The sequence below is a fragment of the Notothenia rossii genome, assembly GCF_949606895.1.
Source record: "Notothenia rossii genome assembly, chromosome: 4".
Classification (NCBI taxonomy): domain Eukaryota; kingdom Metazoa; phylum Chordata; class Actinopteri; order Perciformes; family Nototheniidae; genus Notothenia; species Notothenia rossii.
The window spans coordinates 78,481,008-78,502,430 of record NC_136902.1 but is presented as its reverse complement, the minus strand read 5'-3'; the positions used below and the strand labels follow the sequence as shown (position 1 = coordinate 78,502,430).

At 42.7% G+C, this 21,423-nt stretch overlaps 1 protein-coding gene across 2 annotated transcripts in view; it reads left to right on the top strand.

Annotated features, from left to right (window-relative positions):
- Positions 1 to 21,050, top strand: part of drd2a (dopamine receptor D2a) — a 50,692-nt gene extending 29,642 nt beyond the window's left edge. For both annotated transcript variants that reach the window (XM_079677817.1, XM_079677816.1), the window contains exons 4-8: positions 15,392 to 15,528; positions 17,417 to 17,625; positions 18,361 to 18,447; positions 18,743 to 19,130; positions 19,592 to 21,050. In XM_079677817.1, the coding sequence (XP_079533943.1) occupies positions 15,392 to 15,528; positions 17,417 to 17,625; positions 18,361 to 18,447; positions 18,743 to 19,130; positions 19,592 to 19,788 (1,018 nt within the window). In that variant the 3' untranslated portion in view covers positions 19,789 to 21,050. The remainder of the gene's footprint in view (positions 1 to 15,391; positions 15,529 to 17,416; positions 17,626 to 18,360; positions 18,448 to 18,742; positions 19,131 to 19,591) is intronic.
- Positions 21,051 to 21,423: the final 373 nt, after the last annotated feature.

Sequence of the window (21,423 nt, the reverse complement as noted above, 5' to 3'; positions counted from 1 at the left end):
CGACAATATCTAATCTATGCTATGCTCGAATAAGAACAAACACATAAAGACCATCAAAATGACATCCTTTGGTTAGGATGGGAAAACATCAACAAAATGAAATACAACTTGATGAAACCCATCTCCTGTGACAACACATGGCCCCTTCCTTACTTCCTCCCAATATTCTTTCAGCTCTAAACGTCCATCCACGACCATCTTCATCTCAGCCTGTATTTTGATCTCAAAGGCAGATCTAACTAATGTGCTGTGACAGTTGCAACTTGCAGTGACAAAGCAGTAGAAACACCTGACTAAGTTCTGCAAACCTCAGTGTGAGTTCCCTCTACATTGGGTGCATTTACTGTAGGAGCAAATGTCACCATGATGACAAACACACAGACTCACAAGGCGAAAACAATATCAGCGTCACATCATGGCTGGTAATGAAGTGCCATTTAGAAAACCTATCACTGAAACATCTTCACTTTTAATCATTAAAAGTCACCCACTATGCAAAATCCACCTTTTCATCTCTTTTATACATAAACATGTGTCCCTTCTGTGTAAAGAGATTCTGACATTTTCATTTTTGCTCACTTTTTGTCCTGATTCATTCATATGAAAACCTGTCTGAAAATGATCTGATCAGATTTTGGCCACTTTATGATTTCATAACGATTTTTTAGCTTGTGTAACCATTATCCAATAACCAACCAAGGTAAGACCTTTAAAGCCTTATCCAAAAGGAAATGCACTTTTTTAGTTGTGTAGCTGACATTAAGATTTATTCAATTTGAACTGGACCTCCAGTGGCGGCCGGTCCATAGGGGCGCTAGGGGCGCCGCCCCACCTCTTCCCACATTACAAATTAAAATTAAAAAAATTAAAATTAAAAAAATATATATATATTTTTTAAAATATATATTTTTTTAAATATTTTTTTAATTTTAATTTTTAATGAACAAGGTAAATATTATATAATTGGTATCATTAAAATGTATAATCTACAATAAAATCTCGTTTAAAATGGTGTTACGATGTCTAAAGTTGCTGATAAGTCACATGTTTCCTGCCTGGCCTTGCCCGTGTATCATTACCCTCTCTCGTCTGGGCGCTAAGAGAGGAGCCCTCAACCAGTGCAGCAGCAGCCACTAGCAGCTGACTGTTGCTATCTGTAAGCTATGGCTCCTAAACATAATTTCAGCCAATCAGCGTCGTCAAATCTGATGATCACCGGGCGCCAATGTCAGCGCCCGGTGCAGGGTTATGGCTAGAAAGGATCTGTCTTGTGTAAAACTCTCGCGAGAGTTTGCGAGTCACGTGGCTGAATGTTTAGGTTTGACAGGCAGCCTTTCAGTTACAATCGTTAACATCAGTGGGCCACAGCAAATTATGGTGAGAAGCTAAACTATCTATTAATTATGTCAATTACAGGGAGTGTGATTGTAACTGTGTGTGTGACTAGCTGGATGCAAAGAGGTAAACACTGTCTTTTGTTTCCCATGCTTGCTCTTCAAACAGCCGGGGACAGATACTATGTGCCCGTGCTAAATAAACACACACACACACACACACACACACACACACACACACACACACACACACACACACACACACACACACACACACACACACACACACACACACACACACACACACACACACACACACACACACACACACACACACACACACACACACACACACACACACACACACACACACACACACACACACACACACACACACACACACACACACACACACACACATATATTATTGTAGTTGAGGTTTGACAGCATCCATCAAACTAGATGTTTTGCCTTAATGGTCTGTTTTCTAATATTTCTGTGTTTCTGAACCACGTCTTTGTCTGCATATAATGTTCGTATTTAGTCTCCTCAGGGTTCCCGCGGGGTCTTAAAAGGTCTTACATTTGATAATCTGAATGTAAGGCCTTAAAAAGGTCTTAAATATGACCAAAAAAATAAGAAAGGTCTTAAATATGATTTAGAAGGTCTTAACAATGATCGGATTTGAAAGGTACTTCTGTGTTGCGATAGCGTCTAAATGTGTTTTGGGGGAAATTTCCGGGCTGCAAAGTAACCAGTAGCCTACGATAATATACTTTCAGTTCCCCCCAACAATTTGTATGGAATTAAATCAACATGGAACCAGTAATCACTAACTTTGTTTCCCCCGGCCCCTTATTGGAGAACACCCAGCTAGTAACCTAGCAACCAAGCTTCAGCTTGCGGCAGTCAGAAACTCATGTATCTTCGAATCTACTTACAAATTAATATGGGGAAGTGTCAGTTCAACCGTATTTGGTTGGAAAACATCTAATTTAATGCTTGGTTGAAACCAGTGGAGGGGAACGTGTTTGAAGACCGCCGCACCATTTGCAAAAGAAATAAGCATTTTTTTTGCTAATGTAGCATTAGCTAGTGGAGCGTTAGCTAGTGCCGCAGCTCCCGCAACAACACCGGGGGACCTCCGGGCGATGTTTCGGTCTACGTCAACCCTAAAAGCGGAGGTGCTGTAGACGCTAAATACCGTAGCTAAACACCAATCATACAACAGCAACGATGAAATAGTGTAGCCAATTTAATTTAAGGGGTAATTTCTCAAAATGTTCCCCGTGTGGTTTATTCACCATTACAATAGCCCCACCTAAAATAATTTCCACCAGCCGCCACCGACTATCACGTTTAATCGTGTTTTATGCCGTTTGCCAAGACTTGATAAGTTGCTCGTAAAACACAGGAGGTATGGAAAATAAGAACACCTATGTGGTACATTTGTACAGCTAATATAACACAACACATTAGTTGTATTTCCTTTAACTGGTGGATATAGAGTTGCTGCGGGGGGGGGGGGGGTTGAGATGCACAGGCTGCAGTGGAGACGCTGCGCACAGCTGATCGACAGCTGGGACACAAACCACCAAATACAAAACAATAATTCAGATCCAGTCGTCATGACTCCACTCCGGAGGGATTCCTCGATCATTTCTTACAGTTTCTCATCAAGGGGGTGTCTCCTGTCCCCGGTACAAACACGCTGCCTGAGGAAGGCTATGTGTATTTATTTTGTCATTAACCTTTTTCGGACCACTTATTTATTTATTTTGGTGACGATCCGACCTCCATGCTGCTACTGTGGTTCAAACTGCATCCACCAAACAATATGATTTATCTCGACCTCCCCAAAATAACCAAAATCTGACACGGGCCGTTTCTCAATCGTGAGGATGCTTGCTTGGTAGCACATGTCTTACGAGTCACTTCCTTCAGAAGCTAGGCAAGAATCCTTCCCGGCATTCGGAAAACGAAGAGTGGAACAGGCTAGCAAACTTGTGCAGGTTTGCGTCATATGAGAGGCCCTGCCTTACATTTTCCGCCACAGATTTGGGGAAATTGGTCCGTGCGCAAAGCATTGTGGGGATTTGAAGGACGCAAAGTCTACCCATGTGCAGCCTCGAAATTACCCCCAAACCAAGGACGCGGCCTCTGTGGAATTCCAAGTATGCTGGAGATTGGAACAGTCCTTCGACGGCACTCGATGACGTAGTATCCTTGAAATATTGGCTTGGAAGCCAGTTTCCTCGCGATTGAGAAACGGCCACGGTGTGAGATGTCTTTTTTAGCTGTTCTGTCGTCATTTCCTGCGATCTTCTTCATAAAGTCAGTCAAAATGAATGAAAGGGCATTTCTTTGACTATTTATAGGCAAATATGGGCGTTAAGTGAAGCCCGCAAAAGCTGCGCCGCATTTCGAGTCGATTGTGATTTATAAAGGGAAACCGGCGTAGGAAGTGCCATAGGCACTTTCCTCGCCGGTACGCAATGTTTTGTGAATCGGAAAATGTCGGAACATTTCTGTACCTATTTTTTGGATTTCTACTACGTAAGCAACCTTCCCATGTGAATCCTACGCACGGCGTTATAAAAGAGGCCCCTGGTATCTCAAAATAATCATTGTTTGCATGTAATTGAAATGAGTGTTACAATAGGGTGACCAGACGTCCCCGTTTTCCGGGGACAGTCCCCGTTTGTATTGGCCTGTCCCCGGTTGAAACTGTCCCCGGAAATGTCCCCGTTTTTTAATATACGTTAAAAACACATAGCAAGGTGAAATAAAACGTTTCATGTCAGGAAACACTGGGTAAACACTACAGACTGTGATCAAGCCAGCCCCCACTTCGGAAAACACAGTCAAGCCAGCCCCCACGTTGTATTGCGGTGTGCGAATATCCTATGCTTTACGGTAGAGGCCTGTAAAAACTGCCTTCAAAATAAAAGCGTTTACTCGGTCAATAACAAATATACCTAAAAAACACACCAAACATATTCATATATACTGGAGCTTAAATTAAGAAATATGTCCTATATAATGTGATCAATAATAATTTAAAAACAAACTACGTATAACTACCACATTATAACTGAGTGAATGTAAAATGTAGGATACAGTTATGAAGACATATCTAACATTTCCACTGGGTGACTAATTTCAATTGATGTTGACACCATTACATTACATTACATTACATTGCATTTAGCTGACGCTTTTATCCAAAGCGACTTACAATAAGTGCATTCGACCAGGAAGATACAACCTTTAAGAAAACAGAATCATATAAGTACATCAGGTTTCATAGAGCCAAACATTTCAAGTGCTACTCAACTGGCATTTAGAAAGCCATCCCACAACACTCCTAAAATAACATTACTTTCTGAAGCACAATTTAAAATGTATGCTGTTTAAAATCTCAAATGTAGATCTATTGTCCATCTATATTTTGATTATTATTTAATGGAAACTCTCCATAATCAAAGAGTCATTCGAAGTCAATCAAAGACTTATTTCACTTCAGGGTGATAGCAGGACACCCCATCTAATTCTGATTTAGAGTTTCAAAATAAAATACTTTTGAAGTCTCATGTATGGGCGATCGTCCTTCTTTTTTTATACAAGGATAAATAAAAAACTGTCAAATTATCAAAGACTTATTTCACTCCAGGGTGATAGCAGAACACCCCATCTAGTCACTCAGAGAGAATCAGGACAATCTGATGTAGAGAATCAATATAAAAGACCTTTGTAGTCTCATATACGAGCTATCATCCCTCTATTTTTAGATAAGAATCAAACAAAAACTATCCAGTATCAAAGACTTATTTCACTTCAGGTTGATAGCAGGACACCCCATCTAGTCACTCAGAGAGAATCTGGACAATCTGATGTACAGTTTCAAAATAAAAGACCTTTGAAGTCTCATATATGAGCTATCGTCCTGTTTGTATCCAACAGTTAAAATGTTTAAATTACATTGAACCAGAATTGTCCCCCTTTTTTCTTTAACAGTGAAGAAAATTGGATATATGAGATTTTGACCGCAAAACTCAAAATGTCCCCGGTTTTAATTTGGAAAATCTGGTCACCTTATGTTACAAGCATGGGAATTACATTAAAATTAACATTTAGATATTACTAATCTGACTTGTGCCTGCTTGCTGTGTACAGCACATGTGAATACTAATCACTGGTGTCCACCCTTAGGATGCTGATTTGTAAAAGTTCATCAAGGAGTCACTGAAGAATTTGATATCTTGTATCAATTCAGCAGCTTAAGGGACCATCATATTTTATACATCAAAGGATTTGTTTTTGCTCCAAACTTTTTTCCGCACTAATGAGTGTGTTGACAACTTACTTTTAAATGCGTGGCCACAGGATATAAAACCGTTTTTCTGTGTTACTATATAGTTTAAAGGTGGGGTAGGTCATTTTGGAGAAACCAGCTCGAGTGCGCTCGAATTTGAAAATACACAGCCGGAAAAAATCTGCCACTTCCTTACAGAGTCCCTCCTCCAACACACACGAATGCGCACATGACCAATGAGGGCACGAGATATGTTTGTGCACAGATGGAAGGCTGACAGGCAGGTAGGCCATCCAGTTATTTTAACCGGCCGGGCAAAAATTATTGGTCGTGCTTTTTACAGTACTACGGCTTCCACAGATGACATTTTGTCAAAGCACTTATTACACAGTATTCATTGCTATTGGGATGTTAAGAGCATTCCATGGAATATAACAAAAAGTGTATCTTGTGGTGATTGACATTATTCACCCACGGATCTATGGGTTGGGGTATTGTTCTGCACGGACATTTGAGTGAGCCGGACTTCCTGTTTCCGCCGGTCTTCGCTTCCCGGGCTTGAAGTGTTTACATGTCTTTGCAGATGCTTAATAAAAGTCTAGCCTGTACCTTCGATACCCCGCCTCCGACTCTCGTCTCTCGGCACTACATTGGTGACCCCGACATAAGTCTTGTTGAAGGATCCGACACCGAACCGAGCATGGCAAGTAACCAGGGCCGTGGGAAGTAGGGGTGCTGAGGGTGCTGCAGCACCCCCTGGTGGAGGACAGGGGGATCTGCACTTCCACAAGATATAATTAAAAAAAAAACGAATTTTCAGCCTTGATGTAACAACAATCATAATTAAGTAAAGATAACACCCTTTTCACCCCGGTTACATTTTCCATTTGCCCTGTACGATGGGCGCTGTAAGTGATGAAAGTGGGGGATGTTGGCTGAGCAGGCGCACGCAGCTCACAGCCAAAGTCAGAGAGATAGAGAGAGGGGATACCGCGGTACCGGCGGGGATTGTTGTTAGCTTCTGTTGCGCTAACGGATATAAGAAGCTGTTTCTACAATAATGTGGAGGGCGTGTTCTGTCCTGTCAGACTGAGAGGCTCAGTGAGGTAAAGGACTCTGAGGGCTTAGATAGTTAACTTTAGTGGAAGTTATCTCAGTGGGTCTCAAACGTTTTGATCACAATTTATGTAAACAAATATTTCCAAGGCACACCTTTATAATTATTAGGATGAATAAAAACAGGTTTGAAATCATTCCAATGTATACTATAGGACAGTAAACCAAAAATATTGTTTAAAACTGGAGAGATTTTAAAATATACATAAATAAAATGTTTACTGGTAAAATAAGATATGAATGAACAACACAAATAAAATAAGTTACATGTATTTGTTATTGGCTATGGTAGGTTATTGGAAATGTTCACATACCTACTTATTTGATTAATAAAATACAAAACGATCTTTTTCATAAAGGTGTTTTTAGAGTAGTACCCCCTAGATCAGTCTCTAATTGGGCGCTTAAAGTGCACCAAATTGAAGCATTTAACTTTAAAATGTTAAAAAAAAAAATCCCGGGGGAGTCCCCCTGGACCCCCCTAGAGGATGTGAAGTCCACCCCCCCAATTAAAACATGTTATAATATATAATAAATTTGAAGCCTTGTTATATAAGCTGTCCACCATGTCAATATATTTCTCTTTTTGCAGTGTATTGGTCTTTTGTAGAGGTTTTTCATAGCCAGCTAAAATCTTGCCAAGCAGCACATTGGTCAGAACCAGCCCTGGTGTCATCCCCACAGCACCCCCCATTTGAAACATGTTCCCACGGCTATGCAAGTAACGTTGTTTTTTTCAAACTGCCGAAACTGAGTTTTGGGAGACATCTGCGGCTGCATGGTTCGCTCAGGCGGAGGCTCAGTTCGCCCTCCGCGGAGTGGCTGACGACGCAGCATGTTATTTTCACGTAGTTTCAGCGCTGGGGAGCTCCACTGCAACCCGGACGGTGGGCTTTGTTACATCTCCTCCTGCCCAGGATAAATATGCAGCGTTCAAGGCTTTCCTGCTAAAGACTTTCGAGCTGTCACGGTCGGAACGGGCCCGACGCCTGCTCACTATTCATAGCCTGGGGGACAACAAGCCTTCTGACCACATGGAGATGATGCTCAGCCTGCTGGGTACGGAAGAACCAAATGTTTTGTTCATAGAATTGTTTCTTCGGCACATGCCGCCCTATGTACAGACAGCGCTCGCTAACACGGCTATTACTGAGCCCCGCGCTTTGGCTGAAGAAGCCGACCGGTTCTTCCTGGCAACACAGCGTTTTACCCCGGAGGTGCTGGCCCCGACACGCAGCGGCACCTTCCCTGGTACAGGCATGCCACCTAGCAGAAGCTCCGGGGCCGACGTCAGCAACTCCAACCCTGGCCTGTGTTATTACCATGCACGCTACGGGGCGAAAGCGAAGATGTGCCGTCCCCCCTGCACCTACAAGGTAACGGTAAACGCCAAGGCCTGCACTCGGTAGTGGCCGCGAGCGTGGGCACATCCAACCGGCTCCTGTTCATCAGGAACACCCTCTCTGGTCGCAGACTCCTTTGTGACACAGGAGCCCAGCGGAGCCGCCACCGGTGGAGGCCACGGCCCACCTTTAACATCCGCTAACGACACCCCTATTCGCACCTATGGCACAAAGACAGTGGACCTGTACTTCGAGGGTCAGCGGTTTAAGTCCGCCCTCCTCGGCGCGGACTTCCTGTGCGCTCACGGGCTGCTGGTGGACGTCAAGAACAGCCGCCTGGTGGACGCGCTGACGTTTGCCTCGTTCACGTGTAACCGCGACAAGGCCTCATTCAGCGGGCTCTCCAGCTCACTCTCACAGGGCGACAAGTTCCAGCACCTTCTCAGTGAGTTTCCCGACTTGACGCAGCCCACCTTTTCCGCTGTCACTACCAAACACGGAGTAGAGCACCACATTGACACTGAAGGCCCCCCTGTCTACGCTAGGGCCCGGTGGCTCAACACTGACATGCTGGCAGTCGCCAAGTCGGAGTTCTTCAACATGGAGCGTCTGGGCATCATCTGCCGCTCAGACAGCCCTTGGGCTTCGCCGCTTCACATGGTACCTAAATCTGCCGGTGGCTGGCGACCGTGTGGTGACTACCGCCGCCTTAACGACGCCACGATGCCAGACCGCTACCCGGTCCCTCACATCCAGGACTTCTCTGCACACCTGGCGGACAAGCTGGTTTTCTCCAAGGTGGATCTGGTGCGGGGCTACCACCAGGTGCCGGTGCACCCCTCGGACATCCCCAAACTGCGGTAATTACGCCGTTTGGGCTTATCGAGTTCCTGCATATGCCGTTTGGACTTAAGAACGCAGCTCAGTCCTTTCAGCGGCTGATGGATTCAGCGCTCAGAGACATGCCATTCATCTTCGTCTATTTAGACGACATCCTGGTCGCCAGCTCCTCCTCCGAAGATCACCAGGCACATCTCCGGGTCCTTTTCGCGAGGCTCAACCAACACGGCCTGATTATCAACCCGGCGAAGTGTCAGTTCGGATTGTCCTCCATCCATTTCCTTGGGCACCTCATCAGAAAGTATGGGCCCCCCCCCCCCCACCCTCCCGTTGAAAGTGGAGGCCGTGTCTGCCTTTCCACGACCGCCTACAGCTCGGGCGCTCCGAGAGTTCCTCGGGATGGAGACGTTTTATCACCGGTTCATCCGCCGGGCGGCCCACACCATGCGCCCGCTGTACGAGGCCCTCAAGGACAAGTCCCCCTGCCAGGCCATAGACTGGACGGCTGAAAGGGAGGTCGCTTTCAACGCCACCAAAGCCGCCCTGAGCGAAGCCGCCATGTTGGCTCACCCGTCACACAGGGCCCCCATCGCTATCACCACCGACGCGTCTGACTACGCAGTGGGCGCGGTGCATGAACAATGGGTCGAAGGCGCCTGGCAACCGCCCGCCTTTTTCAGCCGCCAGTTGACTCCCGGGGAGCGCAAGTACAGCGCTTTCGACAGAGAACTCCTTGGTCTCTATTTGGCGGTTCGCCACTTCCGTTTCCTGCAGGAAGGCCGGGAGTTTGTGGCGTTCGTGGATCACAAGCCACTGACCTTATGCATGTCCAAGGTAGCCGAGCCGTGGTCCGCCCGACAGCAACGCCAGCTTTCGTACATCTCCGAGTACACCACGGACATACGACACATCGCTGGCAAAGCTAACGTGGTCGCGGACTGCCTCTCCAGAGCGGTTATCGGAGCTGTGCAGCTGGGCCTTGATTACCTCCGCATGGGCGCTGACCAGGCCTCCGACCACGGGGTCCAGACCCTCAAGGCCTTGGTCACGGAATTACGCCTGGAGGAGGTCAGGGTCGTTGACTCTGGCGCAAAGCTGTGGTGTGAGGTCTCCACGGGCCAGCCTCGACCGCTTGCCTGGTGGTGGACATTGGTGGCAGGCCTGAGACTGTGTCCGTTGGGGGCCGCCCTCCCATGGCCTGCCCCCCGCCCCCTGTGGGGATGCCCTCGCCGTCGTTGGGGCCCTGCCCTCGCCTGCGGCCCCGCCCTCCTCGCCCCCTGTAGTCCGTACGCGCCTGGGTCGGGTGGTACTTCCTCCAAGGCACGAGGATTTTGACTATGGATGAATACCTGGGGGGGGGCTTGTGTGGTGATTGACATTATTCACCCACGGATCTATGGGTTGGGTTATTGTTCTGCACGGACATTTGAGTGAGCTGGACTTCCTGTTTCCGCCGGTCTTCGCTTCCCGGGCTTGAAGTGTTTACATGTGTTTGCAGATGCTTAATAAAAGTCTAGCTTGTACCTTCGATACCCCACCTCCGACTCCCGGCACTACAATCTCGAGCCGGTTTCTCAAACTTACCTACCCCACCTTTAAGGGGCGAACACATTAACAGAAGGTATAGCTTGCCAATCAAATCTGCTACTCACTCCCTCTTTAAAGGCAGTAGCCATAAAAAATATCTGAATTTGTGTAGGTGATATTAACATAACATAATTCAAATGATGTTCTCTGGGCTACATTTCAGATTTAGAGCATATTATCTAGGGATTGCCTAATGGCAAAGAGACAGCATTTAGCACTCTTTTTGTTGACCATTCAAAATGCTTTAAAACACAAAGCAAATATTTGATTGCTGCTATACAAATGTCCTGAATGTTGTATATATCACATTAAACCACAAGAAACCTCCCCATCATTACGCTCTCAGTGAGTCATCATGTGCCCTAAAATACCATCTCCAACGATTGCAGGTGTATAACCTCAAGGTTCAAGGTTCAAGGTTCTTTATTGTCAAACTAACATAGCTACAGAGTAATTATGTTGTTGAAAATCTTAGGTCACAGGCTTCTCTAACAATGCAACACAATAATACAGATAAGCAGACAATATTAAAACAATATTAAAATATACTATATTAAAAGTAATACAAAAAGAAAAATAGTTTTAAAGAAAGTGAGAAAAAAAAGTGGAATAGTGCAATATGAGTCTATATACAAGTTATTGGAATGATGTATTAGATAATAGATAAATAATTAGTAATAAGTAGCAGATGAATTTTAAGAAATTGTTTCATCAGTTCAGTTGTTTAACAGTCTTATTGCCTGCGGGATTAAGCTGTCTCTGAATCTGGTTGTTTTTGTCCGGATGCTGGGGTAACGCCTGCCAGACGGCAGCAGACTGAACAGTTTGTGGCTGGGGTCAGGGCCGGTGTCGGTAGCATATGTGTTCGGGGTACCATATGTGTTCGGGGTCCGTCTCTTACCAGTGACGTCATGCATTGTGATTGGCTGTACGCTAATTTACCCAGGGGTGCTCGGGGGCAAATCACATCTACAGATCAAGACGAAGCGAATGGAAGTACTCCCATACTCCTAGCGTGTGAAAATGTTTGTGAAAAACTTAAATGGGCCTCCTATCAACAAATTTGACCCTTTCCCATTCATCCAATCGTGGATAAATCAAGGACATCGGACTTCCACATCATGGGTTCCAGGACCGTGACCACAGCCTGCTGAAAACAGACCACTTTGGGCTATTTTATCTGCGTAAAGTTGTGTGTGTGTGTGTGTGTGTGTGTGTGTGTGTGTGTGTGTGTGTGTGTGTGTGTGTGTGTGTGTGTGTGTGTGTGTGTGTGTGTGTGTGTGTGTGTGTGTGTGTGTGTGTGTGTGTGTGTGTGTGTGTGTGTGTGTGTGTGTGTGTGTGTGTGTGTGTGTGTGTAATATATATGCCTATAGTTTTGTGGTAACGTTCACGCCACTAATGACAATAGTGTAGGCATACTGCTGCTGTGAGTTGCTAGCCTAACTCTAACCTGTGAACGTTACCACAAAACTATAGGCAATATTATTGTTCATAACAGGTAATGTCAAAGCTATGAACTGCATTGTTGTTTAGCTGCAATATAGGCTATATGTAACATCTAACATTTACAAAAGTCACCTGTAATAGTTACCTTATGTAGCTGACGCTCAAAGGTCCCTTATTATTGTTTTGTCCTTTTTGAAGAGTGTTTAATGTATGCTTGAACTTTGTTTTATTTTGTAAAAATGATAAGAGTTGTCTTTCCGGAAGTCATGTGACCTCTTGCCCCGGATGTTTATATTGTGTTTGTGTGCGTTAAAAGTGTCAACGATGTGATAACGTAATTCTACTGCTGGTCTCCTAGGCAAACACGTTTTCACGGTGTTTCATGATTGTGCAAAGAAGAGAATAAACGTGATTGTGGACATCAGTTCGATGCGTAATGTTCTTTCAAGACCAGAGTAGTTACACCTTATTTAGGACTAGATGCCGTTTGCATGGTGGAGAGCAGCAAGGTGATGAAGGGACCTTTGAAGACAGCGCCACTGCAGCGCATGCGCACTTCTTATCTCATAATTATGACTTTATCTCATTATTTCGACTTTCTTATCTCATAATTATGACTTTTTATCTCATTATTTCGACTTTCTTATCTCATAATTATGACTTTTTATCTCATTATTATGACTTTCTCTCATAATTATGACTTTTTATCTCATTATGACTTTTTATCTCATTATTTCGACTGTCTTATCTCATAATTATGACTTTTTATCTCATTATTATGACTTTTTATCTCATAATTTCGACTTTTTTATCTCATAATTATGACTTTACATGGGGATTTTATTTTTTTCGGAAATGGGCTTCCATACAAATCAAAGAAGAAGTGAGTGAACAGGGAGTAGAAGAGAGGGCAGAGCATGCAGCCTTGAGGGGCACCAGTGTTGAGGATCAGGGTGGAGGATGTGATGTTTCCCACCTGCACTGCCTGGGGTCTGCCCGTCAGGAAGTTCAGGATCCAGTCACAGAGGGCGCTGTTGAGCCCGAGGTCTCTGAGCTTGATGACCAGCTTGGAGGGCACAATGGTATTGAAGGCTGAACTGTAATCAATGAATAGAATTCTCACATATGTGATCCTCTGGTCCAGGTGTGAGAGGGCAGTGTGGATGGTGTGGGCTATGGTGTCGTCTGTGGACCTGTTTGCTCTGTAGGCAAACTGCAGGGGGGCCAGAGAGTCAGGGAAGGAGGAGGTGATGAAGGTTTTGACTAACCGCTCAAAGCACTTCATAATGATGGAGGTGAGTGCTACTGGGCGGTAGTCATTGAGGCTGGTGATTATTGTTTTTTTGGGGACAGGAACGATGGTGGAGTGTTTGAAGTATGTGGGGACTACAGACTGCAGCAGGGACCTGTTGAAGATGTCTGTGAACACCTCTGCCAAATGAACTGCACACACCCTGAGAACACGGCCAGGGATGCCATCAGGTCCAGGAGCCTTGTGTGGGTTAACCCTTTTAAAGGATTTGCACACATCTGCCCTGTTTAAAACAAAAGGGCAGGGCTTCTGATCCTTCTGTGCCTCCACAGCCTGGCCGCTCTCAAAAAATGCAAATAAGCTGTTCAGCTCATCTGGGAGAGATGCGCACGCAGACACTCCCGCAGCACCCCCCGCTGCTCCTTTGTATTTGCCGAAGGGAGGGCGAGGGAGAGCAAAAAGTAAATAAACACGCACAAAATAGTGCAAAGTTGGAGAGGAGCCAAAAGACAATGCGGCCATCTTCACCGGCGCATTCCTGTGAATCTTTGCAGGATATTTATCATATTTGGTGTGCACAAAACATCGGTCTCCTTCTTTTGATAGAGCTTGGTAGCATGTCACAGGATTAAAGACCCAATATGTTATTTAAAAAACAAAATAGGTGTATTTATGTGATTTATTGGAAGTCCTTCATTGGATTTGATTATAGATTAAAACAGGTGCAGGAAATGTATGTAGCACGCACAATTTAGAAAGAAACTGCAGCTGTTTTGCAGATATCATTCTTACTGCTATACTGTGTCTTAACTATCTGGGAGGAGAACCTTTATACACGTTTAAACATTTGGTAACAATCCACCATTAGGCCTAATCAGCTCTTAATGTAAAAATGGTATATAAATAAATTGTTGTTGGAACCGTTAAAAAGTACATTGAAAGCAACTTGAAACTATGTGTTTGTACCGAGGGTAGTTCCTCGTATGTTCACAAACATGGCCAATAAAGCGAATTTTTTTTAAAACTGATCTTCACTACATTTGTTGACAAATTAGTGTAAAATTGCCTAAAGGAATGTGAATTGCAATGCCCGAATGCCTTTGGGTGTGATTCCTGGTACGTGTGCATAAATAAACAAACACTACTAGTATTTAACTAACTTCATAGGGTTTCTTTAAAAAATGTATGTAAATATTATAATTGAAAGACAGAAGGCCCAACTATGTGATCTGATGTAACAGCGGGATTTGTGTACATCCCATAAAGAAAGCAATGAAAACACATAGACCTAAGTTTCTCTCTGAGTTGTGGGCTGAATTTCTTTTCAAAATGGATAACATTTGTCTATGTCTAATCTTTCTAAACCCATCTGCTATCTCTGCGCAGCCATGTGAATATCCATCCCCACAATTGTGATTCATGAGCAGGTGCAAGGAAACATTAATCTACCGGTGTTTTTCTGGATATATGCATTCTTTTTGGCCTTACTGTGCATTATCAATCTTGGGACAATTGGAGAGGTTTTACCTTACCCAAGGCTTCCTATCTGAAACCTTGGTAAAATGTGTTTCACAATCCATGATCTATAACACAATCGCCTTAAATGTATTACTTCCCTTGTGTTTCAATAAAAGAAATCCAAACGGCAAAATAGTCTCTGTAAAGCTTTACCCACTCGGCTTTACATCCAAATTGCACAGAAATCAATGCATGAGTAAAAGGCTGTCCGTTTCCTGGTGATTACAGCAGCTCACTAATAAGGTCAGCCGATGTAGCGAGGTTAAATGATAATGTATTTCCTTGGAGGAAAAACGAGCCAACTTTAAAGTTCTTCCTCTACATGTAAACTGAGGCCACACATTTCCTAAGCGCCCATCCAACATCAAAAAGGATCTGATCAAAGATGACAGGCAAGATCTTTTGGTTATACCACTTGTAGGCCTCATGTTTTGTGTCCCCTTTTGAGCTATAAATCCATTGATGAATAAAGAGAACTAGGAACATGAAGGGGATAAAATAAGCGGCAAATCATTGAATAAATTAAAACGATACAAGTGTATGATGAAGACTTTCTTCTGTCTATTTCATTTCCATTTTTTTTTTTTTCATGCTTTTTTTTATGCACTTAACTAAGTGTTTTTTTCTTAATTCCTTACAGTTACACAGCAGTTGCAATGCCAATGCTGTACAATACTCGCTACAGTTCCAGGAGGCGGGTCACAGTCATGATATCCGTGGTGTGGGTACTGTCTTTCGCCATATCATGTCCCCTATTGTTCGGCCTAAATAACACAGGTAAGAAAGGATGCCATTAATATTTTTCTCATGATGTATAGTTTGTTGAAACATTTGTTTGAATGCATTATATTATTCATGTGTTTTGTACATCCCCTGCACAGCAGTACAGCATGAAAACTGTATATACACATACGTTTGGAAGATATAGCTGATGTAATTTTTTTATTCTTGCCCCTCTTTGCATTAATATTGCATTAAAGCAGAACGCCAACGTCGGTGCCCATTTGCAGCATTGCAAATTGAGAAGCATTGTGTTCTAAAAGTGAATATATTAAACTTATACCACTTAACTTCATACTGACACTGAACTACTTTAGCGAGCCATAGCCTGTTAGATTGCTCACTCCACAGAACGAGGGCTTTACAGAGGATTACAGCAAAAGCAGGTTACGATTAAGAGCTCCTTAGATGTTAATTCTACTATAACCCTTTTAATATAAGCAGTTCCTGCAGATCTCGCCAGTGTGGGCTTCAAGAAACATGAAAGCTGAGATCATCAGAAGGAACCACTGTAACGGTAGCAATTCGCTATAGCATCTCATATTTAAAATATTTATATGTTCTTTTAAATGGATTGAAAGACTGTAAAACTGTGGAGGGAAAGCAAGTACGACACGTATGAGGTGTATGTGGATGATTTCATACACAGATGATCACAACCTGGTTTGTGTTTTAAATGAACTGTGTTGTGCACAGTTCTTTTGCCAAAAGCGCTTTCCAAAGTGACTCTTACTCACCATGCATCATCCACGCAATTTGTAAAATTGAAGCGCTTGCAGAGTATGATTATAGAAGGAGGCTGAGGTATTCAGTATTAGTATGAGTCAAAAGTCCAAAACAGAGGATCTTACATTTCCCATAGATTAAGATTTATTTAAGTTACTATTTATATATTTTATTTGAACTTTGTATTCCTACCAAAGCTAGAAGAAGTGTGCTGTTATTACTGACAGCGAAATGGGAGTCCTCCTGACAAGCAAAGATAATTGTATATGTCAAATCGGACTGCCACTTTAATGGACCACCCACTCTACCCCTGTGCTGCAGCAACCCTGAAGTGTGAAGACAAGTTGTTAACAAGAACTACACAATTACTGTTACATCTACAGTATCCATGACAACTCAGCTGTTTTCTAAGCCTTAGGGTCTGAAGTTTACTGGGTCCATTTTTGTATTGAACAGCTATGTCGTAACACTGTGTGTGTGTGTGTGTGTGTGTGTGTGTGTGTGTGTGTGTGTGTGTGTGTGTGTGTGTGTGTGTGTGTGTGTGTGTGTGTGTGTGTGTGTGTGTGTGTGTGTGTGTGTGTGTGTGTGTGTGTGTGTGTGTGTGTGTGTGTGTGTGTGTGTGTGTGTGTGTGTGTGTGTGTGTGTGTGTGTGTGTGTGTGTGTGTGTGTGTGTGTGTGTGTGTGTGTGTGTGTGTGTGTGTGTGTGTGTGTGTGTGTGTGTGTGTGTGTGAAAATCAAAAATTAACTAGCAATCAGTGCAGGGAATCTAGCCTTGAGTTGATATGATCTCTACATTCTCCACCTGAGTAGAGCCCTGTGGCAGTTTCCTGGATCAGCTACACTACAATGGTCCAAGTGAACATGAGAGGGGAGGGGAGAAATAATGTTTGAATGACCTCTATGTGATGGTGGTATTATAAATGGTTACATTTTTGGATGAGCTTCCCATAGATCAAAATCAAAGAGCAATCCATCATCTATCTTTTCTTTGTTCTTTGCAAGAAAAACTAAATTCATAAAACGTTTCCACATTGTATTTCAGAAAGTTTTTCAAGAGACACATTGACAATGACACGACAAAACTGTAATAAAAAAAAAAATTGGATGGGGCATAAGATGCAGTCATAGGTCTTTATTCACCCTGTGTTTATCTCCACAGCTACCCGTGATGAGTCTCAATGTGTGATCGCCAACCCGGCCTTCGTGGTATACTCTTCCATCGTGTCCTTCTATGTTCCCTTCATCATCACTCTGCTGGTTTATGTGCAAATTTATGTGGTGCTGAGGAAGCGCAGAAAACGTGTAAACACCAAACCGAAGCAGCGTATCTGTCAGGTGGCCGACCCTGATATGCCTACTTTGCTGAAGGTGAGCTTGCAATATGGCTGCTATTTACTACTAAATATTTTACTGCTTTGATGTGGACCTGTGAGTGATTTACGCTTGTATTACCCCAGAGATCTGTATCGTTCTGTTTCCAGATGTTATAGAATGATGTCTTTTTCGACCGTGTAAATACAGCGTGCCCTTTAAGGTTCATTTGTGTATTTATGAAACAACAATCAATAATTCTCTCAACCCAATGATACTTGATGGTTTTATGTATAGGCATTGCATTACATAATAACATAATGTAATCACTTAAGGAAGGCTAACAGGCAGGTAGGCCATCCAGTGTCAGCCTTCCATCTGTGCACAAACCTATCTCGTGCCCTCATTGGTCATGTGCGCGTTCGTGTGTGTTGGAGGAGGGGCTCTGTAAGGAAGTGGCAGATTTCTTCCGGCTGTGTATTTTCAAATTCTAGCGCACTCGAGCTGGTTTCTCCAAAATTACCTACCCCACCTTTAAGGAGCAAAATAATGTAATAAAGGTTCACTTGTACTTTAACATATATCAGATCTCAGATATTTACATGAAAAACTGTATGTCCTAAACTGCCAGAAAAAAAAGGACTCTTACTAAACAGCCTTTCTGCATCATAGCTCAATGAAGCCTAATTTTACCTTGTGGGCTGTGGGACCTGTGCTTAGACATCCCTTTTGTCAGTTGTTCTTTTATGTTGTACCCTCTGCGTGCCTGACACAGCTGTTTTTTTATTTCAGGATAAGTGCACTCATCCAGAGGATGTGAGGTTGTGCACCATGATTGTTAAATCTAATGGAAGTTTTCCTGTCAACAAGAAGAAAGTGGTGTGTGCAATTTTTTGTTATTTTGGTTGCTGCTATTTCTCAAAAAGTTTAATTGTAGGAACCATGTTTGTTTTTCCCGTAAAAGATTTATCAAGGTGTCCCCTTGAAGTTCTACTCCATTTCTCAAGAGAAAATACAGCTTAAAACACAACCTTTTCTGCTTCTGTGAACACAGCAAATGGAAATTCAACATTTAAAGCGTGATTATTTGTTATCCGTTAAATGCCAAACATGCCTTAATACAAAACATGACCATCTGAATCCATGTTTTTGTGCTCATCCTGACCTTGCTCAGATATTCATCAAAGAAGTAGTCCATGAGGGGGAGGAGCTGGAGCTGGATGAGCTGAACAACAGTGGCAGCAGCCAGAAACAGAAGCAGCCGCCACAGTGTGCTCTGGGAGACACTCCGGCCACCAGCCACCAGCTACTGATGCCCAACAAGGCCAACGCTAGCCCCACCTCCTCACCCCCCACACCCCCTGAGCAGGGCCAGAAAGCAGAGAAAAATGGAGATCCTACCAAGGAGGTCCTCCGGGATCCAGCACCCCTTGTGGCTAAAGCCTTCCAGACGCAGGCCTTACCTAATGGCAAGACTCAGACCTCTGTGAAGACCATGAGCAAGAGGAAGATCTCCCAGCAGAAGGAGAAGAAGGCCACTCAGATGTTAGCCATCGTCCTTGGTAAGATATTTTACTACTGATTTAAGTAATATTTAACATAAATAATTTAAAATGATTGACATTAAAGTTTATGAAATGCTGTTTAATGTGAATATACTCTCCAAAGTGGAGCTGTTGGTAATGAAGCGTTTCCACAACCAAATAACTACGTTTTGGTTATCTATTGCAAAACAACATGCAGTGATTACAACATCAAACCAGCAGGGGACTCTGTTAAAAATGAAATATTTGTATCTCTTCTAACTTATTCTTATTGTGCAATTAAAAAAAAAAACTGTTTCTCTTTTGCACAAGCCACGTCATTTTCTTTGGCTTAAAGATAAGACAAGCTGATAGAATGACAGGAAATTATTCAAATTCTTAAAGTCAACCATATTTGAGTGTCGAAAAAAAAGCTTGCTTCCTTTTCATTTTTGTGATTCTTTTTCTAATATTCCCATTTTGTTCTCGTATCTCCACAGGTGTATTCATCATATGCTGGTTGCCATTTTTCATCACGCATATCTTGAACACCCACTGCACAAAATGCAAGGTCCCCGCTGAGATGTATAATGCTTTCACTTGGCTGGGCTATGTGAATAGTGCTATTAATCCCATCATATACACCACCTTTAATGTTGAGTTCAGAAAGGCATTTATTAAGATCTTGCACTGCTAAACTGCAGCATCACTTTCTGATCAGACTGAAGGAAGAGCGATACATAAAAGCATCTCTTCTGGCAAATACCTCATCCTGTCAAGGGAAACGCATCATAGGGGGGAACGGCAATCTGCTTTTTAAAGCGTATGGAGCTGAGTGACTGAAAAACTGATAGTGTCTTATTAAAAGGCACGTTGGCTCTATATGTGCATTGTTTGTGGGGTCCCATTCTCCAAATCACTGAATGTAAAACAAGAAATGTCTGTAACAAGGAGCTGTTTCATTGAGAAAAGAAAATGTAACATTGTTCTCGAAATCATTGTATTTGTCACGTGGGTAGCCATCTGTGTATACCACACACATACAAGTTGCAAACTGCTATTTATTGTATATGTACTTTACTTTTGAATGATGGAAATCTTCTGCAATTCTTAGTCAGTGTTCATTGCAGTGTTAAACTGATACAAAAGCTCTTAACCGTTAAGCGTATCACTGGTTGGAAAGTGTGTCCAAGACAAGATACATTTTACCTACTGTATAATGTGGCTATGCCAATATCCACATATTTGCAATTTTATAAATTGAAAAATTTATATTATTATTATTATTATTAAAAATATCATTATTATTGTTATTATTATTTATATTTGCTGTACATAGTTTTTCTTAAAACATTAACTGTGATTATATGCCTGCTATGGAAATGTGATGCATGCTAAGTGGCTCCTTAATTGATTATTCATGAAATGTATGTTTAACAAAAGATGTCCAATAAATGAAGTTATGAGACACTGTAAAGTGCCACATGAATATCAGTGTTTGCCGTGTATAAAAAGATACACCCATAAATGATTTGACAGCAGCTTCTGTGTTGTTCCCGGGACTGTTTTGCCGTTTGAGAAATGTTGTTTTCTGGAAGTTACTCTGGGCACTGCTGCAGTGGAGTTGTTCCATGGCAAACTAATGACCTGTATGTGGACTTTGCAGCTTCCAGGTATACTCATGTGGATTTGTGCTACCCTGAAGCAGCTCCCCGGGCTTTTGCTGAGTAAGAATGAGGCAAACTTGGCAAAACTGAATTAACAGATACAGCACTACAGCTATATCTGTGTCTTACAAGACTGCGTTTCATTTCAGTTCAACAATAAAGACATTATCAATTAAGATATGTTAGTGTTTTGACGGATATTAGCCAGAGATTACTGTACAGGGAATTCACAGAAATAATGTTTGTTGTCGAGTGCTTTATTTCAATCAAGAAAATAAACTCTGAAAAAGGTGATTTTTGTTTTTTTTATATTTGTGGAAATCAGTGGCTAAAACATGCAAAATGTTCTTGTCCCTCGACCAACCATTCTATAAAGAACAAAATGTCTAGCCTGAACAGGATCTAGGAGGGTACAGAGGTATCAGAATCAATCAGATTTGTGGCATTCAATAAATGTCTTCAGTCCATCCCATGGAAAGGGTTATGGCTTATTTTTTCGCATGCTTTTTTCAACTCCATGACTTGATTCCTTCATTGTGTTTCTCTTTTGGTAAATACCCCATATACACAACATACATATTAGGGACTTTTTACAGACACTGTACCTCAAGAACAACCAATTTCGGCTCAAAACGTTGTACTTTTCGTGAATGGTAAAATGATTT